Source organism: Myodes glareolus, chromosome 20, assembly GCF_982192425.1.
Source record: "Myodes glareolus chromosome 20, mMyoGla1.1, whole genome shotgun sequence".
Classification (NCBI taxonomy): domain Eukaryota; kingdom Metazoa; phylum Chordata; class Mammalia; order Rodentia; family Cricetidae; genus Myodes; species Myodes glareolus.
In genome coordinates, this window is record NC_142045.1 from 47,412,511 (window position 1) to 47,439,076 (window position 26,566).

Consider the following 26,566-nt stretch of genomic DNA (forward strand, 5'->3'; position numbering starts at 1 on the left):
CAAAGTCATACTGCAAAACAAACCTCACACAAGAGATTTACTGGAAGGGCAAAAAATTATGAGGGTGGTTGTCTCTGTTCAGGCGAGTAACAGTGGAGTACTTTCTGAGCAAGACACAGGCTTTACAAAGAGTTTCTTGGGAAGGGGGTGGAACTTTTCACGGTAGAGCTTTCCAGGGTGGAGACTGGTGGGATTTCACGTACAGAGACTGGGTTCTTTACTTTGCAGGGTGTGGGGCTGGATCCAGCAGCTAGGGCAGTTAAGAGTGCCCTGTGGCTTGGGCACTTGTGTGGCTTGGGCACTTGTGTGACTTGAGGGCTTACATCCCCTTTAGAGCAGTAGGTATCCTTGGCAACTGAAGGATACCTTTCTATCAGAGCTGTAACACTTAGGCACACATGCACACACATATATGGATGAAGTAAAGAAAGGAAGGGAGAGGGAAATATTAAAAACTTTTTAAATATAAATGAAATTTATTGAGGTGGGGTTTTGCTATGTTGTTCAGTTAGCATCAAACTTCTGGGTACAAGCAATCTTCATCTGCCTCAGCCTCTTGAGTATCTGTGACTTTAGACTCATGCCATATCTGATTAAAATAAAATTTAAATAAACACACACACAATCTTGTATGATGACGATCCCACAGGCAGACATATGCAAATGATGCACTACACAGCAACAGCCAAAACATGTACACTCTGAGGCGGGTGCCTGAAAATCACAAGTAACACTCCTTGACTAGGTTACAGTTTTCAGTACTATGGCACAGTAGTAAAGAAACAAAATAAAACTGATCTTAAGATTTATAGCCTATGTTTTAGAAATCTAGATTTGATTTAGATAATTTATTAGTGAATACAATGGGGAAGTTACAGGATAAAAATAAATTCCACAGTCAAACAACGAAGAATACAATGTGTTTTTCCCTATTGTAAAATATATGCTTAGGCAGTGAACATATAAATAATCCATTGAGTGACAAAACTTACCTGAACCAAAAATATAATTAAAAAATAAAAGTTTGCCACTCTTCTGAATTGTTCAAATAAATTCTTTGGAACAAAATTCCATACAGTATACTAGGGAAAAAAGAAAAGAGAAATCAATAAAAGAATATTTAAAAACAATATGTACTACATAGATGCAATTATAAGAAAAGTAAAATTGGATTTATAAATCTCTTAGTCAAATTAATATAACTTAATGCTACAAACACTATCTGGTTTCTATAATTAAAAAAAATTATGCTACTTTCTTTTACCCCCTTTTTATTTATTGGCAATTTTAGTATACTTTTAAAAATGAGATATGAAACCCTTTAATTTTGCATCTAGTTGTTGGTTTTTGTTTTTTTTTTTTGAGACAGGGTTTCTCTGTAGCTTTTAGAACCTTTCCTGGAACTGGCTCTGTGGACCAGGATGGCCTTGAACTCAGAGATCCACCTGCCTCTGCTTCCTGAGTGCTAGGATTAAAGGCATGCACAACCACTAGTTGTTGATTTTTTTTTTTTTTAAAAAACCTAGAGATAACGTCTTAACACTTTAACAATATATTTTGGATTTGGTTACATAAAAGTGAAGTAGAAAAGATGAAAAAGCATTGGCAGGAATGCTAACAAGACTAAAAGCATTTTATTTTACTATCAGTGTCAGAAACAAAAGAAACGGCCTAGTCAATTATTCACTTTTTACATGAAATATAGAAAAAATGACCTAGAATGTTAAATAATTAGACAAGCAACCAATGGGATAAACACCAAAACAATTTATAAAGGATGCAAAACTGCCACAAAGTCCTAAGAGCAAGACAGCTGAGTATAATGGTCAAAAGCACAGATGGAGGAGAGTAAAAATCCTGTGGTTCAAAGTTGTAACATTTGTTGAGTACGCTTAGACTTAATCTCTGCTCTATGGATCCTCCTGTGTCTGACTCCCCAGCACTGGGACTGCAAGAGCAACTCAACTCTACTTTATGTGCTACAGATTCAAACTCAGGGTCCTCAAGCTTTTGGCAAATCCATTACTGATTGAGTAAAGTCCAGGCATAATTAAAGTCCTGATCAACTAGGCTCTTCTGGTTGATCCCAACTGGAGTAGAAAGCAACTGTTCTACAGGGGTCAGAGTGTCTCCACAGAAATTTCTTGGTCACCTTACTGAATGTACAAAACTTTCTAAGAATTAAGCTGGCAATGCTCTGTGCTTTCAAATGTCTACATAGACTATGACACTAACAATATTTTTCCTCCTATAACTTTAAAGTAAACACTGATATAAATTGGCAGTAGGCAAATGGTTTCAAGATAGTTCCTTTAAAGGGAATGGACAGAAGGTTACACAGTTAAGAGTGTGTGCACTGCTCCGAGGACTTAGTTCTCAGCACTGACGTCAGTGGCCCACAGCTGCCTGTCAATCCAGCTCTAAGAAGATCTGAAGCCTCTAGTCTCCACAGGCACTTGCACTCATGTGCCTATATTCACACAGATACATACACAAATAATAATAATAAATCTTTTAAAAAATTATGTGTGGACCACCATATGTGCCTGGTACCCGTGGAGTGCAGAAGGCATCAGATCCCATAGAACTGGATTACAGACAGTTGAAAGCTGTCATGTGGATGCTAGATACTGAACTCAAGTCTTTTTCCAGAACAGCAAGTGTTCTTAACCACTGAGCCATCTCTCCAGTCCCATAAAATCAATTTTAAAAGAAGAGATTTCCTTCAGCTAGCTCATAAAAACAAGGGAAAATTGAGATAGAATTTTCATCTACAAAGCATCTTACAAAAGATAAAATATTATTCTCATGGTCTCTAAAATAAAATAAAACATATTAATAGGATGAATGAATAAAAACTCTGCATTTATCCTACCACAGAGACGGACAGGACATACTATTAAATATGAAAATACTTTAAAAATAACCTATTGGACTTTAAAGTTATCTTAACTATCATGTAATAGTGGTTAAGATAATGGAATTATTTTCTCTATGGTCATGTATGACTTTATAACTGACCTTTTCACTCTAAGTTCTAACACTGATAATAAAATTAAACATTTTTAAGGAAGTTTAAATTTAATATAAGGTAGTTACTATGGTCACTGAATTAAGATAAACCATTATCCAAGCTGGGCATAGAGGCACATACCTTTAGGCCAGCAGTTCTCAACCTGTGGGTTACGACCTCTTTGGGGTCAAATGACCCTTTCACAGGGGTCTCATATAAGAAAGTCTTCATATCAGACATCTACATTATGATTCATAACAGTATAAAATTACAGTTACGAAGTAGCAAGAAAATAATTTTATAGTTGGGGGTCACCACATCATGAAAAACTGTATTAAAGGGTTGCAGTACTAGGAAGGTTGAAAACCACTGCTTCCCAACTCTCAGAGGTAGGCACATTTCTGTGAGTTCAAGGCCAGCCTGGTCTACACAGTGAGATCCAGAACAAACAGGACTACATATTGACATGCTGTCCAAAAAAAAGCAAACAAACAAACATGATTTATCATTATACATTTCTAACATGTCAGATACACTAAGATGCTTAAAAGTAAAATAAAGAGATTAAAAGTTAAATATCAACAGTTGTAGTCAAAGATAAAATACATAAATGAATACATAACACAAAAAAAGCAGCAAAGGTCCTTGTGGTTTTGTAGAAAGTCTCTCAGAGAACAATATAGGACTCAAAACAAGAAGTACATCATGCCAGCCTCACTGAAGCTTGAGAGAACAGTGTCAGCAAACTTTTAATTGACACGAACTCAACATCTTTAGAAGATAAATCTACACCCTCCTTAGAATTTTATATTTTAAAAGCCACAATGGAAGCAAGAAATCCAGCGAAGGTTCAGCTAGCAATACAGTTACGAGGTTCTGGAAACAACTGAGACACAACAGTAGGGAAGCAATATAAGGAGACTGAGTTATGCTGAAAGGTTTTAAAGAGAGTGCTTATTTAAACACATTTCTGAAACTTTGGTCAAAAACATCAAACCTAAATGGCTGCAAAAGAAAACAGCCATATAAAAGCACTTATTTAATCACAGCATTTTTTGGGACTCTTATTAGTTTCCAACACCAGCTAAAATGTTTTATGTGGACCTGTCAAGTCCTAGCAGATGAGAATTTTAAATATTAGAATTTAACAGAACTCAGTGGATCTGATCTGAAAGCCTCCTCCTGGAAGACTAGCTTCCATAGTATTGGAAGGTGCTATACAAGCTGCCAACAGAGGGAAGCAACCAGTAGTCCCACCCAGCTGTGATGCCTATTAGCCACAATAATGACCAGCATGATAATACTCCTAAAAGTTTATCTTTATCAGTGGTAAATTCATATCAATATCTATATTGGTGGCAATTATATTTTATCAGTAACCAACATCTCTCTAATTGGACATAAGGCCCACTTAATTGGAGGGAAATCATGTCTGGTACTGAAAACCTACCCGGGGTTAGAGGTCATGGATCTTAGAAGAGAACCTAATGCCACCACTTCCCTAAACCAACATAATTCCTAACTGTATCCTAAATTCTTTTGTTTCCACAAATAAGTGTAGATCTCACCCACCATCAAGGAAGCTTCTCTTTGCAATAAGCAGAGATCACTGCAAAAAGCCACAGTTAGTCAAATTGCAGAAAGCTGATTGTGGGATTCCCAGTTCCAATGGATATGTCTATAACACAGTTCCTGAACCTAAGACTCAAGAAATAGCATAGAACAGGGGGTAAAAAGGCTGTAAGAGCCAAAGAACCAGGAAATCTGTTGTGAGACCGTGACAGGGAAATATGACCCAAAATACCTCAACAATATAGATTCTTAAACAAGACCAGAAAAAAGAAACAACAAACAAACATGCTAACACACAAGAAGGAAATCTCAGTGGGTCTTACAAAGGCAGGTAACTGAGTAGAGCTAAGAGCAGTAGAATTAGTCTTCCCCAGGGGTCAGTCATAAAGTCACAAACATACAAGCAACATTAAATGGACTCAACAGGTTGTACTTATACATGTAAAAGTAACAAAGAAAAATGGGTTGTAAATTTGAGACAGAATGATGGCTGGGAGTGGGACATGAGAGGAGTTGGGGAGGGGAATGGGAAGAGGGAAATGATTGAAATTAAGTTTTAAACACAAAAATCGGACTTAAAAAATTAGGCTATTTTAAAACCTATAAAATGATCAAAATATAGATGAGAATGGGAGCACTGCACAAATGATCTACTATGTTAGCATCACCATATACACAGAAATAATGTGACAGCAGAAAGAAAAGGACAGGGAAGGGACTGTTGAGTTAAGGTGACATCTAAGAAAAGATGAAATCAGTGTTCGAGGAAAAGCATTAGCATTATAGAATATTTATTGTTCTAAGATGCGCTACATTCGTTCATGCTGGGGAACACTTGTTTAATGATGAAAAAATGTGTTGCATTCTTTTATGTTGCATTTGTTTAACTCTGAAGTTGTGTTACTTTGCCTGTCTAAAGCACCTGATGGTCTAATCAAGAGCTGAAAGGCCAATAGTGAGGCAGGAGAAAGGAGAGGCAGGGCTGGTAGGCAGGGAGAATAAACAGAAGGAAAAATCTGGGAGAAGGGAGCGCAAGGAATGAGAAAAGGAGGAAAGGAGGATTCCAGAGCTAGCTACGGAGTAAGAGTGAAAGCAAGAGTACAGAAGTAAGAGAAAGATAAAAAAGCCCAGAGGCAAAAGGTAGTCAGGATAATTTAAGTTAAGAAAAGCTGACAAAAAACAAGTCAAGCTAAGGCTGGGCATTCACAACTAAGAATAAACCTCTGTGAGTGATTTATTTGGGCGCTGAATGGTGGCTCCCCAGCCAAAAAGCCAAAAGAGTAAAACACCACAGAACAAAGACAGGTAAGCATTCTAACAAATGAGCTATGAATATATCCCCAGTTCCACATCTACAGTATAATAATAAAGTTGTTTATCCTTACCTTAGATGAAATGATCCGGTTATCTATAAATTTCTGAGGTGTGTAAAGGCCATTCTGAGGAAATCTGTTGGCTATGTAAATAGTTCTTGTGTCACTTTGATGTGGTGGGTCAAAACCCTAAGACCAAACAACAGAAAAAGAATACTAGTCAACAGACCGGTTGGTATAATATTTTACTATTGGTTTTAAATAACTGATCAGATTATACATATTATTGGCTGTAAACTGCACATCGGCTGAATCCCCTTAAGTAGTATAGTTAAGCCACCAGTGCTTTTCTTCAAAGGTGAACAGGTACAGTACCTTCAGAAATAAAAGAGCTAAGTCATACCTTCAATAAGGAAAAACAGTTCACATTCTCAAACACGCTACAAGAAAAAAATCAGATATGAGAGCTATAGAACCTTTCTTTACTGCACTCCCTGCTTTTCATCCCTGCGAGTACCTTGCTTTCTGCTGTGATAGATTCTTACTAGTAGACAGAAAAAGAAATATGTCTAGCTAATCTGATTACCACGCCTGATAGATTATTTTTAATCTCTTCTATACCCAGATCAACTTAGTTTCAAAAAGTTTTACTCTCAAAAGACTACAATTCATGTGACGGATTATGCCACTCAACCTTTTCTTTATACTAATTAACAGGTAGGACTTCCTGAAATATAGATAGAAATATGTTTACAATATTTCTTGAGGAACACATACTCTGCCCTCAAATTTAGAAGACTATCTGTGTTGGTTTGTGTTTTGTTGACTTGGCACAAGCTAGAGATAACTGGGAGGAGGGAAACTCATCTAACAAAATGCCTCTATCAGATTGACCTGTAAGTAAGTCTATGGGTCATTTTCTGGATAAATTATTGATGTCTCAGGGTGTGAGAGAGATTGAGAACAAGCCACAGGGAGTAAGCCAGTAAGTGTCACACGTTCCTCCATGGCCTCTGACTCTGTTCCTGCCTTGAGCTTCCTGCCATGACTTCCCTTCATGAACGATGGACTATATATTGTAAGATAAAGTAAGCTCTTTTCTTGCCAAGCTGCTTTTGGTCATGGCGTTTGTCACAGCAATAGAAAGCAATTAGCATACCATCTTTGCAAATACAGTAGTAAAATAGTCTTAGCAGAGGGTCTTAGTTACTTCTCTATAGTGATAAGACAGTGTGGCCAAGGAAGGCAATTTATGAAGGTATTTCATTTGGAGCTTGTTGTCTTAAAGGGTTAGAGCGCATGATGGCAGAAAGCTGAGAGCTCACATCTTGATCTGCAGGTTGGGAGCAGAAAGAATGAGAATGCTAACTGGGAATGAAGTGAGCTTTTTTTTTTTAAGACTTCTTTTTTTTAAAAAAATATTTATTTATTTACTTTGTATACAATATTCTGTCTGTGTGTATGTCTGCAGGCCAGAAGAGGGCACCAGACCCCATTACACATGGTTGTGAACCACCATGTGGTTGCTGGGAATTGAACTCAGGACCTTTGGAAGAGCAGGCAATGCTCTTAACCTCTGAGCCATCTCTCCAACCCCTGAAGTGAGCTTTTTAAACTTTGAAGCCAGACCCCCAGTGACAGACTCCTCCTAGACCACACCTCCTACAAACAGTTCCACCAACTGGTGACCAAGACATTAATTAACATTGGCAAGGAACTAGTGCATCAACTCCCTTTAAATCTGCATTAAAGAACTGAAAGTTTAGGGAGGCAGGGAGAGGAAGAGGCTCTAGAACAGTGGTTCTCAACCTATGGGTCAAAACCAGTTTGGGGGTTGAGCAGCCCATTCACAGGAGTCACCTGAGACCATTGGAAAACACAGATTTTTGCATTATGATACATAACAGTAGCAAAATTGCAGTTATGAAGTAGCAGTGAAAATAATTTTATAGATGATGGTCACCACAGCATGAGGAATGCAACATTAGGAAGTGGTTCCGGGACATTCAGGGCTACATCAGGGAGAAACTCTGTCTCAAAAAAAGAAAAAAAAACCCACAAAATAACTCAAATAATACTCAAATAACTATAGGCATAGCTAGAAAAGAAAAACTATCATCTATAGCTATAAATATTTATTAAAAGTCTTTGAAATTCATTTTATTTTTACTTTGTGTATTCCCATGGGGAGGGTGTCAGCATGCCATGGTATGCACATGGAGGTCAACGGACATGGAAGAAAAGGGGGCTTTATCAAGGAAGAAAAAAATACAGTACTATAAAAGGAGAAAGGGGGAAGGGGGAAATGGAACAGGAAAGATGAAATGGCTTGAGGGATGGAAGGATAGGGTAGAAGAGGGAATACAGGGAGAAATAACTGACATGGATGGACTTTTGAAAAAGTCGCATAGAAACCTATCATTGTGGAAGCTTCTAGTTTAAACTGAGTTACTCTACAGTGACTGAAAAATAATCCTAACTAGATCGCATCCATTACTAAGTGAAGCTCCTAGTACTAGGAATGAGTTACCTTTTTGAGTTGTTTGCCAACCACCTCCTGCAATTACAGGTTATCCCCAAGAACTTGACAGTAAAACCTACTGCTGAAAACACCATAAACTTGAGTTATAAAACATGTATATGTTCAGTTGGCACTCAACTGGAAACGTATTATACTGGCTAGAGTTCATAGTGCTGCACACTACCAGAAGAGAAAAGTAATCAACAGTCCCATCCAGCTATGAACACTGAGAACTACAGTCACAACCTGCATGGCAAGACATACAGTAGTGTGAATGTTCTGGGAGTAACCTACTGAATTAGTTTTAAAGCCTGCTCCATGAGATATGAGACACTCTTAATGAGGCCAAGAACCTGTAGCTAGACAGATCATGAGCCCTAGGGTAAAACTACTACTAACCTGCTAAATGTACATGCCAATAAATGACTCTTAATGACTTGTAGCTAGCCCCATGGATCTCTGTCCTCCCACCCCCCAACTGAGAGGCATTTTCTTGTAACATTAGCACAGAGACCCAAAAGTGGTCAACATGTAGAGAACAAAAGACATCAGAGTGCTCAGTCCTGATTAGATGTCTGTATAAAACCTTTACCCTCAAGGTTCGGGGATCTAAGTATAAAAGGTTGGACAGATTTTAAGAGTCAGAGGTGTTAGATGACTTCAAATAAACGTTTCCAGACACAACAAGGCAGATAGATATCCATACAAATTTATAGCAATTGTGAAAATATAAATACAAGACCTGCATGAGATCAAGCTAGAGAAAACAAAATCTCAGTATGGAGGAGGTGAGTTAGGTGTGTGCCTTCCCTAAAGAGCCATCTGCATTTGATTGTTGCCAGGGGAGGGAAAATAGGTTTGCTCCACGGTGTGACACCTGGTGTACTGACCTTGCTCTGGGGAAGGCCTTAAACCCTGGAGTAGTCAGCCAACACAAATTGTCCTCCACGTGTTTCTTAAGAGGGAGAAAAATGGAGAGAAGGTGAGGAAGAGAGAGCAAAGGAGGAGAGGGTGAGGAAAGAAGGGAGGAAATATGAATGCATGCTCTGAAAGTTGGTGTGTAGGGAGGAAAGGGAGGATCTGGAATGAGTTGAGGGAATGAATTTGAACAAAATATATTGCATGAAATTCTCCAAGAATTAATAAAAAAAACTATCAGAAAAAGAAAGAATATGGGGAGTGAGAAGTGATCTGGAGAACAGGCTAGGACACAGATGAAAAGAAGGCAAACAGCCCTGGAGAGGCTGCAAACAGGAATTACAGGCAGGACTAACATCCCTCTGGCTGCTAATTGACAAACAGACCGCAGGGCCACGGGGAAGCAATGTAGCAATCAAGGGAAGAGGCCTTAGTGTGGTGGTGGGGGGGCGGGCAGCAAGAGCAGACAAAGAAGCAAGACTCCTTTACCCTGCGGGGTAGAGGGGGGGGAGAGAATGGGTTTGGTTCATCCTTTTTAGAAAGGAAGACTAAAGCATGATTTGCTCCCTCAAAAATTAGAAGTACACATATTCTTTTCATATTTCATATTATAAGCAAAACATTTTATTTAAGTGACAAGTAAAAACTGCACATGTTCATGATATACAATATGATATTCTGAAGCAAGAAGTTTTTAAAATTCATTTGATCTCTCTATGGTTTCTTCTCCTTAGACACTAGCACAAGAAAAAGGCAGTATAAAGAACTGCTTTCTAAAATTTGAGACTAGGAGGAAAGAAAGGAAAATGGAAATACATAAAATATTGTAGCAGTCATACTTATATAGTTAAAAAGATTTCTTTGGAGATAGAAACATAGTTATGGGTAATAATGTCTAAGGTTTGATTTAAAATTAGTCAGGAAGTAGAGACATTATACAAGGGGACACAGTAACACTGGCTCGAGCTAATAATTACCAAGTTGGTTAAAGGATAAATGGGGTTTTATTATACATCATTTTCTATATTTTTATATATACTTGGAATTTTTCCTAATATAAACCATAAGTAGTAGCATATCATCAATGCCTGCTTCACATAAGCATTAACTGCATAGGCACTGCATACATACATGTTTTGTTCATAACCTTTGTAAAATATAGGAGAATGACTGAGTTAATGGATTATGAACATTATCCTATTTATTCCTTTCTTTATGGTATTTTACTTCCAAATGAAATGTGGAAATTTGGCATACGATCTAAATTTTCCTAAAGACAAATCACAGTTTAGGATTTTCTGCACAGGCTAACTCAGAGAGAATGTAAGTACCACTGTGGTCCATATGCAGACTCAATCAACTGAGAACTTAAACTGGGCACGGTGATACATGACTGGAATCCCAGGATTTGGGAGGTTGACAAGGAAGAGAGTGAGCTGCACTAGCTTGGGCAATACAAGCCAAGACCTTGTCTCAAAAACAAAACAAACCAATAAAAAAAAATACCAACTAAACAAATAAATAAACAAATGGTGTCTCTGCTGAATACACACAGTCTTTCATTTTTCCTTTTATGTTTTCCATACCTTATTCTTACTCAATAATCCTGGAATTTATATATAAGCCTAGAACTCTCAATCTGCCTGCCTCAGCCTCCCAAATTCTGAAATGACAGACGTACTACACCTACATCAGACTTTGTTCTTGCTGCTGTGCTGTTCCCTAAATAATTCACTGTAACATTTGTGCTATACTTCCACTGAAACTATAGGGATAACTTTAAGTGAGCTAGTCAGCATTAAAAAACAACCACATCCTAACTGTCTCACACAGCCATTTTCAAGTGATAGGAAGCAAAAGAAATTTGTTGTAGGACTTATTCACAACATTGGGGAAAGCTTACTTGATCCATTATAACCACATATACAAAAGAATTAAAAGTAATTTAATCCCCAAAACTAAAGTAAAAATAAGCCTTAATATCTATCTCCCATACAGATAAAATAAATACACATTTCTTATACTGAATTTGATAAAGAGATTCCAGGGGAAAAAGAAAAGCAAAGAATAGCATTTACTCTGTACATGAGCTCAATTTTTAAAAGTTTTGCATTTTGAAAAATAAGGTATTCCTTATTTAGGCGATTCCGGAAACAAACTAAAGAACAAATGCATGAATAAAATCAAGAAGTCCTTAGAACTGAAAATTTTCTTAAATTTATTTATGAGAGAGGCTACAGTTACCGCAATGTAACAAAACAGAAATACCCAAATATGTTATTTCCTTAGCTTCCATATTTAAAGGCCAGTAAAAGCAAACATGCAACATTAATAATACATTTCATTTAATAAAATATATTTTCACATTTACATATCTCAACATAATTTCAATTAAAACTATTATGTGATAGTTAATGCTAATTTCCTCAACAAATTAGGTTTTCAAAGGCCAGTATGTACTTACACATCAGAAGTCATATTTTTTAAGTCTTTCATAGTCACACGTGAATACCAGTATGGACAGCATGAACCTAAAAGGCATTTAATGACAATAACGGTCCTCACCAGGCTCTGATGCGAGGTCTCTGAGTGAGCCTGGGAATACTTAGACACCTTGAACACTTTACCTTGACCAAAAGGAAACCTTCATACTTATGAACACACTTTCATAATTACTACATTCAGAAGATCGAACAGGAAGGCCATGAGTTAAGACCAGCCTGGGATATTGTAGTGGTATTTTGTTTGTATTTTAATAAATTAAAGCTTGCCTGAAGATCAGAGAGTAAAACAGCCCCACTGGTCAGCTTTACAGACCAGGCAGAGGTAACACACACCTTTAATCCCAGTAGCTATACTAATTTGCCATAGAAACTGGGTGGTGTATGTCTTTAATTCCAGTGGTACCCACCTTTAATCTCACCCAGCCCTAGAGAGGAAGACAGTTTACAGACTCAGTCTCATGCAGGATTGCCATTTTTGGACTGAAGTTGAGGTAAGAGCCAGTGGTTGGCTACTTTATTTTTCTGGTCTTTAGGTTAAACCCCAATTTCTGTCTCTGAGTTTTTACTAATCGTGCTTCATTTGGCGATCAATTTTTGGGGTGCACATTTATGAAAAAGCAGTTTGCCTGCTTTTTGGCTACAAGCACAGGCCAGAGCTGGACACAAACCTAACCACCTAGGTTCAGGAGAAAAACTAGCGCTCCCAGCTCCCCTCTGCCCCAGCATAGCTTCCATGTAAAGATAGAAAATACACAGAGAATCTGACACTGTATGTTATTGTGATGTCTTGGACTTGTTTGACTGCTGAGGAAGGAGCAACAGCTGCTGAAAGTCATTTGATTATAATGCTGTTGGATTAATCCAACCTATATATTTTGAAAACGCCTTGACTCCAAAATTTAAGTCAAAAGGTATGTTACTTTGGAAAAGAGATTTTGATTTTGTTTCCAAAGGAAGTGAGAGGCTCCATAGCTTCATTTTGGGTTAAGAAAAATAAAGTTTGATCAAGAAAGACCTCCTAAAAAATCTCCAATAGAAGCGGATGGCTCAAATGAGCCAACATTTTAGAGCACCTCTGTTGCAGTTTCCTCTGAGGTTTCTGCTTGTTTGTTGATTTTTTTTTTGTTTTGTTTTTCAAGACAGGGTTTCTTTGTAGCATTGGAGTTTGTCCTGGAACTAGCTCTTGTACATCAGGCTGGTCTCGAACTCACAGAGATCTGCCTGCCTCTACCTCCCAAATGCTGGGACTAAAGGCATGCGCCACCACCACCTGGCTTCCTCTAAGTTCTCTTTTTTAAAAAAAAACAAGCAAGCAAACAAACAACAACAACAACAAAAACCAAAACACTTTCTCATCAGAAGTTAGATAGTTCAATAGCCCAAGAGACCTAGGATAAAAACCAAACATGACCACGACCAGAAAAAAATAAAATAAAGCCAATGAAATGATTCCTAATGATACTCTGCTATACTTCTGGGTTGAAGTTTAGCATAATTTTTTTTTTCAGAGAGGCTTCATTCAGCAACTGATGGGAGCAGATGCAGAGATCCACAGTCAAACATTAGGCAGAGCTGGGGAATCCTGTAGAAGAGGTGGAGGAAGAACTGTAGGAGCCAGAGGTGTCAAGGACACAAGAAAACCCAGAGAATCAACTAACTGGGGCTCAAAGAGACTGAACCAACAACCAGGGAGCCTGTAGAGGTCTGACCTAGGCCCTCTGTGTATACGTTATGGTTGTGTAGCTTGGTGTTCTTGTGGGTCCCCAACAGTGGGAACAGGCAAGTGCTGTCTCTGACTCTTTTGCCTGCTTTGGGGACCCTTTCCCTCCTGCTGGGTTGTGTCATCCAGCCTTAATATGAAGGATGAGCCTATTCTTCTTGCAACTTCAAATGCCATGTTTGGTTAATATTCCCGGGAGGCCTGCACTTTTAGGAAGGGAAATGGGAGGAGGAGTGGATTTAGAAGAAAAGAGAGGCTGGGGGGGGGGGAGGTTGTAATCAGGGCTTTTTTTTTTTTTTTAGGCCACCAATCAGCTACCAAATCATAACATGGAGACTTATTAGTAGTTCTGAATGCTCGGCACATTTCTGGCTAGTTCTTTTAACTTAAATTAACCTGTTTTTTCTTTATCTACCTTTTGCCTCAGAGCTTCTTACTTCTTTCCTTCTTACTGTCACTGCTTCTCCCTTCTGGCTGTCTAGCAGCTGCCTGGCTTCTGGCCTCAAGCATCTCCCTCATTCTCTTCTCCACCTCCTGTGGGATTCCCCTCTGTATGCTATGAATATGTTTTATTACCACTGGTTATTAAAGAAGCTGTTTAATGGCTTAATGGAGTAAAGCCAGGCGGGAAATCCGAACAGACGTAGAGAAAAAGTAGGCAGTGTCAGGGAGGAGCCTTGTAGCTGCCCAAGGAGAAAGACACCAAACCAGAACTTACTGGTATGCTACAGTCTCATGGTGAATCACAGATTAAAAGAAATAGGTTAATTTAAATGTAAGAGTTAGCTAGAAATATGTTTAAGCTATTGGCCAAACAGTGTGTAATTAATATAGTTTCTGTGTTATTATTCGGGTCTGGGTGGCTGAGAACAAACGAGCAGTCTCTGTCTACATCCTCCTATTTATTCTTTCTGCCCACCAACCCTGCCTATCCTTTCTCTGCCTTGTTATTGGCTGTTCAGCTCCATATTAGACCAATCAGGTTTCCTAGGCAGGCAAGGTGAAACAAATGCAACACATCTTTACATAATTAAACAAATGAAACATAAACAAAAGTAACACACTTTTACTTTAAAGTAATATTCTGCAGCATAAACAAATGTAGCACATCTTTGTCCAGTTAAAATAATATTTTACAACAGGGAGAAGGACTGGGAGGAGAGGAAGGAGGGGAAACAACTGTAGTCAGGATGTAATATATGAGAATAAACAACAAATTAAAAAAACACCCTTTCTTAAAAAAATTTAAAAAATATAAAGATACAGAATTAATGTATTCCATAGAAACCAAAGCTTACTTTTGATATCATATATAGTGAAACTAGTAAAAATAAAACATGAGCAATGGATACAGCAATATATGTTATTTTTAAACTTAAAATAGCCACATTTAAAAGTAAACAATTAAATTTTTTATTGTATTTATAGTTTGGGAGTGGGCGCGTTACCACACAAATGTAAAAGTCAGAGGACAAACTTTCAGAAGACAATTCTTTCCTTCTACCGAGTGGATCCCAGAGTTTATCAAACTGAGCACATCAGGCTTGGTGACAAGTATCTTTTCCTGCTAAGTCATCTGATTATCACAGAAATAGATATAGTTGAGATATGTCACATTTTTCTTCTGTTCTTATAAACCATTATGTTTTATAGTTAAAATTTCAACTGAACCACATTTCAAGTATATTAGAACTATTATGCAGGATAAAACTTTTTTCAATTTTATTCAATTAAAGAACATTTGGCAGTCATGTACAGTGCAGGGAAAGTTAACAGAGGGAAGCTTAATTGTGTTTACAGGTGAAAGGTAAAGAGAAGGGACACATACTCGCATGACAACTGACCAGAAGTATAAAGAATTATGACGAAAAACAGTATCAAAACCACAAGGAAACTGGTAAACTTCGAAAAAGAGGGCTTCACTTTCTCTGATAGCAGAAAGAAAGGAAGAATTAAGCACAGATACAAGCAAGTGTGGAGAAGCACTAGATAATAAAATTGAGGGAGTTTTGGCTAAGAGCTTGCCGATACTCTCAGTGAAGCCTAAGATAGACTTCAGCCTCCCTTCATGATGACCAGTACAAATCTGAAAGGACCTTTACAAACAACTGAAGAACTCTACCCTACCCCAGCTCACAATCTTCCACCTCCCAGATGCTGGATTACTGGCCTGCATCACCAGGTAAAGAAACACCTGCCTGCAGGTTGTGCTTGTGCGGAGTCACAGTCACTTTCTGTATTCTTCTGGGACAGTGAGACTTAAGTTTTGTCACTATATTGTGAAACACAGAAATAATATTTTTTCCTCATCCATTCATAAAACACACTCCAGACTAAGCCTACGCACAACATAGGGTGCTGAGAACGTCATGAGTAGAAGCCTCATCATTGCATCCACACCCATCGCCAGGATTAGCATATACCTAACACAGCAGCTCTGTGAAACATGGCGTCATGTTGTCCTATACAGAACCCTGTATCATCTATTTCCTGACAAAGACTTTTGTTTAAAAGTAGAAATCAGCATTGTATGCATAAATATGCTAATGAAAACATTCTTCTCAGCCAGGCAGTGATGGCGCACGCCTTTAATTCCAGCACTTGGGAGGCAGAGGGAGGAGGAGCTCTGTGAGTTCGAGGCCAGCCTGGTCTATAGAGTGACTTTCAGGACAGTCAGGCTACACAGAAAAACCCTGTCTTGAAAAACTAAAAAAAGGAAAAAAAAAACATTCTCTGAACATAAATTTTAATGACTGCATGTGGTCAACAGCTACCACTTGCATGTTTAAAGCTGTGGGTTTGACTGCCAGTACTGGCAAGATAATAGTTAATAACAATGATAATAATAATATACCAGGCACCTAAAGGTCCTATGTTATTATAACTGAGATGCTGTTAATGATATAAAAATTAGTTATTGAAAATTTTAATGAAAAAGGGCACACTATGAATACGAAATACACCAGAAATAGATAATAACATAATAACTTTTAGCATAAATGATTTGAAAATTGTGTGTGAAATAGAAATAAAAAATTCACTATTTTTATTAAGGGAAAATAGCAGTTTTTGTCATGTCAGGCAGCAAAAATGTTTTGTAGAGATAAGACATTAATCATTTTTCAATTGCAGATAAACAAGTAGAACATAGAATTGTCTCTGTAATAAAATGACAGAAAGGTGAGATGTCTCAGGAGGCAAATGAGAGGCCACCAGGCCTGAGGACTGAGTTAGACTCCTGGGACCCACAGTTTAGGAAAGAAATGACTCCTACAAGTTGTCCTGACTTACTTATTTACATACATACACACACACAAAATAAGCAGTAATAAAAAATTTAAAAACAAAAGTATCCTTTTTTGGTGAAAGTATTAGTTGAAGTCAGGGTTCATATAATGTTCTGTAAATGCAAAACAATCTGTTCTTATTTATCTATTTCCTCAAATTTTTCCACTTATAAATTTTATAATTAACCTACTGCTTGTGACTCAGCCCAGTGAGCGCTTATTAGAATAATCTAAACTAGACTTTTTGAACTGAACTATGGATGTAGCAGCTAGAATGGCCGTTTATTACTGAGTCAGTGTAAAATATTTTCACTACTCTGTACAGTCCTTAATTTGTAATTTAAGTAATTACACAAACTTAGCCAGCAATGCAAAGTCCTGCTTTGGCACAGGTCTTGAAGACCTGATTGTCTTAAAAGAAAAACCAGAGACAAGCAGCTAAACATCAGAGATAGCGTTTTTTTTTTTAAATGTACGGTAACTTGTTCAACTTGTTTTGTTATTCAGTTCAGTAAGACAGCTGATTTGTAAATGATCACAGGGCTTCTGGTTCTTCCTTCAGCTGTGGAATATATTCCCCAACATTACCAGATTTCTGTCAAGCTAACACAAGTACTTCACACTGAGACACACTGTCTTAACACACTGGGAAATGCTTAAAGAGACCCACATAAAAATGATCTTCCTGCCACACAAAGCATCAGACAAACTGTGTTAAGCCAAGCCTTCTTCACGTGAAGTCTGGGAAATCAAAAGGCACATCAGATTTGTAATAATTAACTCCTGTACTGTACTACCGGCTTACCGAAAGGAAATCAAGGCAGTCAACAGTGTGGATCAAATGACATCATTAGTTTGGATTCCCAATAAAGCTGGAATACTTCAGTTTTCAACAGTTGCTAAAAATAAAGCCCCACCATTTGTATGAGGGAGTGGCAGGCAGTTCTAGTGTTATTTCTGAGATTGCTTTATTTAAGAATGATTGCCCACTGTAAAATAAACAAGAGACTGACTGAAATACATACTTGTTAGTTTTTACTTGAAAAGCTGTTCTTGCGCAGGGGAAAAGAAGTATAAATGTTTTGGTCTCAAAACAGTAACTTTCTGCCTCGTTAAGATGTCTATCACTGCCTTCAAACCTAGTAACCAGAAACACTGCAGTTGATGTGGTATCGAAATTTTCAAAGTATATATATAGGTTAGCCTTCCTCGCACTGACCTGATGTCTAGTCTAACAGTCACCGTGGCCTCCGCGTTGTATTTCCTGGGCTGCAGGTGCCAGGAGGCATGAGAGGTTTTCAGCCGTGAATCATTTCTGGGAAAGGTGACCATTTTTAGACACTTAAGTCACCCTGAGGTTTTCTCTTTCTTGCTCCAGGTAACCTAGTAATGTTCAAGAGTTAACTACCCAATGGTTCCAGCCCCGTGCATTCTAACCGCCTTGAGGAGGGGTGACAGAGTCACACAGAAGTTGCAGGGGTGTGCGGTGAGGACCTTCCGGCGCTCCTCCCTCCTAGGCCCGGAGCCGGCTTCCGCCAGGAGGCTGAGAGGACCCAGACCTCCTCGGAACCTGCACGAGCCTAGTTCTGGGTCCCGGAGAGTCGTCTGACCCGTGCCCCGCGCCGTTGCCTCAGTCTCCCCAGGACCCGTGCAGCTCGCGACCCGCAGCGGCCGCAGGCAGCAGCGCATCCCCGAGCGGCAGGGAGCCCGGGCCAAAGGAAAGATGCGCGCCCCCGCCGCGGCCTAGCCCGCGCCGCCCGGCCCCAGCCCTCACTCACCAGCTGCTGCCGGACCCAGCGCCACATGCCCCCGCCGTCGCCGACGCCGTCGTGGCCCGCCGGACGCGGGGCGCAGCGGCAGCAGGTGGAGGAGGACGCCGAGTCTGACCGGAGCAGGCGACCCCCTCCGGCTGAAGTTCCGCTCGCAGGCGTCTCACTACCCGAGTCGGGTCCCCATCCCGTCACCCCGGCCCTGGGGGTCCTACAGGCGCGGCCTGGTTGCCAACTGCGCTCCGCGCAGCTGAGCTTCCCGCTGCGCCGCGGCCACCTTCATCTCTGACCGTTGTCACCCGAAGCACCGCCGCCCCCACAGCGCCGCCCCGCCCTCGCCGCCATGGCCCCGCCCCCAAGCACTGCGCCCCGCCCTCGCGGGCCATGGCCCCGCCCCCAAGCGCTGAGCCCTACCTTCGTTCGCTGTGGCCCCGCCCCCAAGCCTTGCGTCCCACCCTGGCCCGCCCCTAAGCCTTGCGCCCCATCCTCGCCCGTCGTGGCCCCGCCCCCATGCCTGCGCTCCACCCTCGCCAGCCGTGGCCCCGCCCCCAAGCCTTGCGTCCCAACCTCACCTGCCGTGGGCCCGCCCCCTACGCTCCCTCTCCGTGGTTCTCCTTTCGCCGTTTCCGGGAGGGTTTGCTTTTCTTCTTTTGGGTACCTGGTGTGTGACGAAAGCTTGGTCGCGAGCGCGGCTGCGCCCGCCCTCGCTGAAAGCCTTTCCCGAGTTCCCGTCGGCCGGCGGGCGAGACTGCAGCGACTCCTCACCCCGGAGTTGAGCAGGCAGTTCTCCGGCTCTGCCCTGTTGCAGGTCTGTGTTCCCCAATACGCATCCGCACCAGAGAATGCGACCAGAAGGTTCGTCTCCAGAAGCCATTAATTTGTTAGAGGCTTTCATTTGGGAGATAGTATGATCAAAATAAATTGTATAAAATTCGCAAAGAATTGGTGAAAGTATTATTTTTTTTTAAAATGTCAAAGACATGCAATTGCTTCACACATAACTCAGCGAGTGACCGCAGTTGACTCATGCGGGGGAAAGGTTGAGATTCCTCTGTGAGAATCCAGCCTGCGCCTTGGTTTCTGGGGGTATTTCTGAGGTTCTGTCCTGATGAGCTAAACTGCAAAGGCTACTGCAAAAGCTTTCTGTGGAAAGCTAATTCCCCCTAACTGTCACACATGCAATGAAAACTACCCTGGAAGTGACCTCGCTAACAAGACTGTGGGTAACTGGTAAGAGGGAACAGACAAGCAACTAGAACAAGTTCAGCTAGAACTGTTGAAACGCAACTACCTGGGCGTCTTCTGTCGGTGTGTCTACGCGACGTGCTTTATTTTTTCCTGAGTCAAAATACTTCAGCATCAGAAGTTTGTAATCTGAATAAAAACCTTAATCTAAGCTACCATGATTAGACAAATCAGTCGGTTTCAGCAGGAATTCCTTATATAACCCGGCTCTAGTCTTTCTTCCCAGTATCTATGGCCTATAAAATTATCCAACATCAGAAGACAGATATTTGAAGAGAAAACGTAACCTTATTTTTGTTCCTATGACTGAGCCTTACTTTATCACAGCAGCATGAAGTACGGGTGTGTTTATTATTAAAGAGAACAGGTGATACTTCTGTTCCTAAGAGTGTGCCTGAACCTACGGCATCAAAGTCTACTGAATGTTCTAATTTACCCATCATTTCTTTGAAGTACATGTTATCACTGTCATGTGGATGGAGAAATGGAAACTCAAGTTAAATAATTTGGCAAAACTGTGATTCAGATTATGGGTCGCCAGGCAATAGAACATGCGTTTTTAAACTGTATCCCCAACAAGCTTATTTTTCATATTTCATTTCCAAGAGATTTGGTTATAAATTAGACCTGAAAATTTTTATGTATATGCCACCAAAACTGGCCAACATGACCTGTGAAGCAGCTATCTAGAGAATACTTTATGTGTCATTGTTGACCTGGCTTCCAAATTTCTAAAGGTAGAAGTAGGCAAGAGGGTGGGAAATCAGGAAGGAGTTGATTCTAGGTGTTATGAGGCAATACGGTAGAGCAACTCAAGTATGTGAAGGCTGTAATGAAAGTTCAGTTGTCAGGCACAAAAAAACCCCCAGCAATATAGCAATATTTTGCTTTGAACATTTTCTACCAGGACCATAAGCTAGGAGAGTATTTTTATGCTATGCTTATAATTCTTTAATGGTGGTAAAAATCCTCTACATGTGTAGTTATCAGTGGCTTTTTTTTTCATTTAATTTATTTATTGGATGTTGCAGGGAGGGGCCCGCTTGTTCATCCCTGCCACCCTGGCTAGCTTAGCCCTGAAATAACCACACAGAAACTATTATTTAAAACACTGCTTGGCCCATTAGTTCTAACTTCTTATTGGCCAACTCTTACATCTTAATTTAACCCATCTCCATTAATCTGTATATCATCACGAGGTTGTGGCCTACCAGCAAAGTTTCAGCACATCTTCAGCTGCGGATCCATGGCGTCTCTTTGACTCTGCCCTTCTTTTTCCCAGCATTCAGTCCAGTCCTCCCCGCCTACCTAAGTTCTGTCCTATCAACAAGCCAGGACAGTTTCTTTATTCATTGATGGTAATCACAGCACACAGAGGGGACTCCCACATCAATTCGAGGTAGGAGTGTATGCCCTGGTGCATGTGTGGACTGAGAACTGACCATTAAGAAGTGCCCTCTAACCTCTGTGCATGCACTGTGGCAAGTATACTTACACCACACACACACATACACACACACACACATACACACACACACACACTAAATAAATAAATATGCAAATAAGAAAGAGATTATAAAATAGTCCACTTAGAAATAAATTCCTCTGACTAATCACTTTTCAAGAGTACTAGACCAGACTCTGCACAGAGATAAAACAAATGAGGTCAACTTTTCTGGACCTGCCTAGGGTTAGACACATTGTAAAGACCTGCTCCAGAACAGCTACACTACATAGTTTTATCTTTCCTTGTGCTGTGTATCAGTTTCTTCTGACATTGAAACATTATATCCTGGAAGCCCTTAAGGACAGACGGTAAGCAACTCAAAATAGCTTCAGGTAGTCCCTGAAACTAACCAGATTCACTAGGCCCCTCCCTCCCAAGAATAAGCAAAAGGGACTGCTGGGAGTCACTCTCAGACAAGCAGAGACTGAAACTAGACACTTGGAGACTGAAACTAGACACCTGGAAGAGGCTTAGGCCAGCTGAGGCGCCTGGGAAGGACACTCTCTACCCTGTTGCGGTCCCTGCAGGCTGTGTAGTGTGCTCCAGGTCCCAGCTTTGTGTGTTTTCACCCATGCTGAGGTAGACTTTGGTGATGCAGCTGACCTTGAGTTATTTCTGCTTCTGTAAGTAACCCCAATAAAAATCACTGATTTACCAGATCGGACTTCCGAAGTACTTTGATCTTTCCTGGCCTCCCTATCTAGGGTGAGGAGATGTGTGTGTTACATCTTCTCAGGAGAAGTATTGCCATATGACACCCTGAGAAGTCCTCAGGTATCTGTAATGAGCTATGAGATACGAACTCAGTTTCAACTTTTTGGACTATTTGTGCAAACATCTAACTGAAATTCAAAGCAACTGTGAAAATTAGAATTCATAAAAATGACTTCTTGAAAGGCAAGAAAACAGGAAAACAAATATATTTCTACTTCATTTCTCCCTAACTTTAAGTTGCCCTTTAATAACTTGATTCAAATTTTGGGCTCACTGGCTATGGCATTCTATGATTTATTAAAACAAAGAAAAACCAAAAACAGCCCCAGTGACCTTGGTTTCTGCACGTTTGCTTAGAGAAGGAACTATGGTGAGTTTCTAACAACCGTTCCCATGGAATTAAATTAAATGCAGCAAAACGGGAATTTTGAGACCGCCTCCAGCACTTGACTTTCAGCGATCACAGTTGAGCCCACCAAACAATCTTCCAAAGACAGTGTTTTTACAACAGCTTGTTATCTGACCACCACAAGACACTTTTTTTTTAAGGGTTCTGGTTTTTGTTTGTCTGTTTATTTTTTTTAATTAAAATTAAGTAGGAGTTTTCTAGTAATTGCTACATAGATTTTTTTTTCTGGGTTAAAATTGTTTTCTAAGGAAAAAATATTTTGAATAAATACTCAAATATTTTCAGTTTTCTTAAATTTTACCAAACATTACTATATCTGTAGTTCACCTACTGGAGCAAATGAATTTGCAGTAAGTTGCCAGAACAGCTCTGCTTTGCCAAACTTAAATGCTCAGTTGAAAGAAGAGATGTTGGTGGAGGATTTCCTAGACATGATACCCTATTTCTCAAGATCTAGATTTTACTTTTAGGTTTTAGAAACTCTATTGAGATGCACTCTTTGCTGCTCTTATTGCTCTTCCTGTTACTGTCACAGGCCTGCCTCGCAGAGTCACACATAGTCTTAAGTACAGGGACTGTAAGAGAAGAGGCCCGAGGATCCCCTAACTGTGTGTGTGTGGCGGGGGGCAGGGGCTGATGAAAGTGCTACCTTTTATCAGCTGTGTCCTCATACCAGATACCTGCAGAAATTCACTGATGACACAAATAACTACACCACTATTTGAGTAACTTGTTCGTTTTGCAATCTTGTGGGTATCTTGAATTTTGTAAGTCAGTGTGCTTCCTGTCATTGCTGTTTTGGTGGTTTGTAACTACAGTGACGACTCAGATGGTGTACATTTGTAATTTTTTTTTAACCTCATTTTATTGCTTTGCCTGCTCTTGGCTTTCGTTTGACTGACGATTGCCTTTATTTGTGGTCTGCTGCACTACTCACATTTAATAAGTAACCTTCAGTCTTCCTGAATAGGAAGAACAAAGGAAAATGCAACCGTCATTTATGAGGACAGATCATAAAGATTGGTCTTCAGAGTAGAGAAAGCCCTGGATCATGAAGTCTAAAGAGCATATGATTCCATTTGTTTCTGTCATAATTACGAGCTTTTCCTTCTTTACAGTAACTCTAAGTGTTAATTTATAAGAATAATGTTATGAGAAGACAGTTGATTAAAAGAAATTTAAGACTGTAGCTAGGAAAGAAAGACCATGAAGGGACAAAATGTGAGGGGAAAATAAAAAGTGAGTCACAGTTTACCCTCCGAAGATTTCGAGGAAGATGAGTCAGATGTTGGGAATTACGAAATACTAGTTGGTTCATAGAGACTTCTGTCTGAGAACAGGGAGAGCAACTGTTTGTTGAAGGGCTTAGGCTGAATATCTAGCTTTGGCCACAGTTTATCAGTGAGAAGTAAGTGTGTGTGTGTGTGCGTGCGGTGTGTGTGTGTGTGTGCACGCACGTGTGTGCGTGTGTGTTGGGCATCTTTCAAATCAAAGTATGATGCCTGGATCCTCTGTGGCCCTGGACGATAAGCAGATAGCATGTGGATTCCTTACTGCTCGGGAGTGGGTGATGAGGTAGGATTAGAAGGTGTGAGCTGAGGACTGTGCAGGAATTGTTTGAAATTAGGGGAGACTTCGATGCTAGAGCAAGAAAACTGTAAGCAGGAGGAGAAGCCATGCTTCTCAAAGAGTTGGAGACGAGACACATCTCCATAGAGAGAGTCGTTGCACAGCAGTGGACCAGGGTAAGAGCAGGAGAAACCCTTGGACATGCACAGCACTTGCCTGAAATCAGCCTGACGACCTGTTTGTGCCTGCCTGCCTGTGGCTCTCACCTCAGGAAAGATCTTCCATAGACTGCATGAGATCGTCTTTAGAATCGTCTCTCTACAGAACAGGAAGCGATCGCTGGCCCCATGAGTCTCTACTCTTGACTTAAACACCTTCAGCTGTTTCTGGTGCTGCACGCATCTTCTGGAAATCTGTTCCGTTCTCCCCTCCCCTCTTACTCAGCTAAGTGTCAGCTTCAGTGACTCCTTCAGAGAAGGTCAGGATTCTGAACAGCATTGGATTAAAACATGCATAAGCTCCGAGGACTTATGTGCTTACGATTCTGTGCTTAAAAGTTGCCCCTGCCCAACCTAGGGAAAATAATACAAAACTACTGTTTGTTTCTTGGAAGAATATATAACAGGTTGCACATTTATCCGGAGTGACTCTTTCTAGATTCTCCTCTGATTCGGATGCTCTCCCTATATCTCCTGTATAAGTTGTCCTAAACCCTTTTTGTCTCCTTTTCTGAGGCTTTCTTTGACGTTGTCCCAGACAAGTACTGAGGCTTCCCATCAGGTTGCTGTGCTCTGTCACCCGTTAAGTATTTCCATAGTTCTCAGTGTGTATCCTTGGACTCTGCACACAGGTAACCATGTGCATGCGCACTGTGAGCTCAGCTTCCTGTCTTCCTCCCTGAAAAGATTCTACGGGATTGTGTGATATTCATCAAGAGCTCAGATATTTGGCAGCTTTATAAAAAGAAAATAACTTTTAAGTGACCAGTGGAGAAGTCAAGAAATCCTCTGAAATGGTAAACTGGATGTTCACAGAGAGAATAAGAGAAGTTGAAGCACTAGGATAGACCAGATGGAACAAGGCATCTTTCTATAAGATATTGATTTGATGAAAGACTTCACAGATTTCTTTGTTCTTAAAATTTTTTATTATATATTCATTTACTTTATCTTTCTGTGGTGTGTGTGTGTGTGTGTGCGCGCGCACGCGTGCACACACACAAGTGGAGGTCAGAGGACTCCTGGAGGGAGTCAGTTCTCCACTTGCAGAGTAGGCTCCAGGGACTGAACTGAGGTCCTGAGGGCTGACAGGAAGCGCTTCCACCTGCTGAACCTTCTCACCAGCACTACTACCACCTACTGTCACACTTCTGATGAGAGAAATTGGTTTCTCTTTAGATATTTACTAGCAGAATATAATGGAAAGCTATCATTATAATCAGTCTATACTTGACACTTTTATAAGACTCATTTTTAAAATTCTTTTTTATTCAGTTCCGTTGTCGGGAATCCACTGTGGTTCTACTGTCATCACTTGTTCACCGAATAAATGAATGCCGAGAGCTTAGCAAATGCCGGTCATTGTGCATTCCTCGGGTGAATAACCTTGCTTTCAAGTTCATAGTTCTAGATCATCAGGTCCTAAGTTGCAGTTAGGTAGAAGCAATAAATTCTGTTGTGCTGTTGCATGGTTGGGTGAGAATGCATTAACAGTAATGTACATTTCCAAACCCTTAAGAGAAATTTTTGGAGTTTTCACCTCATAGAAATGGTAGATTTGATCTGATTTAAACATTATCCAATGTATTCATACATTAATACATTATTTGGTACTTCAATTTGGACAGAAGGAAGACTCTTCTGTCCTTATTACATTGTCCCCACCTTTGGGAACCTGGGAAGTGTTGTTTTCTAAAAAAAAAAAAAAAAAAAAAAAAAAAACTGTTCAAATCATGGACGTTCTGCTCTCCTTAGAGCCGGTCACCACAAGGTCCACTTGCTTCAGTAACCAGGAAGATACGGTCAAGGTGATGAGCGCCTCCTTCTTTCCTGTAGAAGACCGCCATGTTTGTATGAGTATAGCCATGCTTTTAACACATTTACTGAGCACCTGCTGTTTGCTCGGAACTGCTTGCTGTGCCATAGTTCAAGAAGAATGAAGCAAGTGAGGTGGAGTGCCCTGGAGGACACAGCTGATTTCTGGGCACCATTCCTATGCATCCCACATATTTACATCCTGCAGTTGAAATGGCCTCTGAAAAGCAACCTGCCAGTGAATTTGATATTTACAGAATATGTGAAGAAGATGAAAGAAATTACTGTTTCAGCGTTCTATCCAGACTTGAGACTGTGAAACCATGTCCGTATTTAGTAAACTTTTTAAGCAAAATTACATATTAAATCAGAAGCAGATATCATTAATTAACAATGAAATGAAAATGCCAAGAGTTGAGGGAGCATCGTTAATCTCTTTCTCTCATGGGGTCACTGAGTAAAAACCCCACAA

At 40.2% G+C, this 26,566-nt stretch overlaps 1 protein-coding gene across 3 annotated transcripts in view; it reads right to left on the minus strand.

Moving 5' to 3' along the window:
• Atp11b (ATPase phospholipid transporting 11B (putative)) overlaps window positions 1-18,909 on the minus strand; it is a 103,502-nt gene extending 84,593 nt beyond the window's left edge. For 2 of the 3 annotated variants that reach the window (XM_085682342.2, XM_085682343.2), the window contains exons 1-3: window positions 18,627-18,909; window positions 5,971-6,087; window positions 993-1,082 (exon numbers count right to left, since the gene is read on the minus strand). In XM_085682342.2, the coding sequence (XP_085538468.2) occupies window positions 993-1,082; window positions 5,971-6,087; window positions 18,627-18,653 (234 nt within the window). In that variant the 5' untranslated portion in view covers window positions 18,654-18,909. The remainder of the gene's footprint in view (window positions 1-992; window positions 1,083-5,970; window positions 6,088-18,626) is intronic. The other variant, XM_085682341.2, reaches the window with a different exon arrangement.
• Between the last annotated feature and the right edge of the window lie 7,657 nt (window positions 18,910-26,566).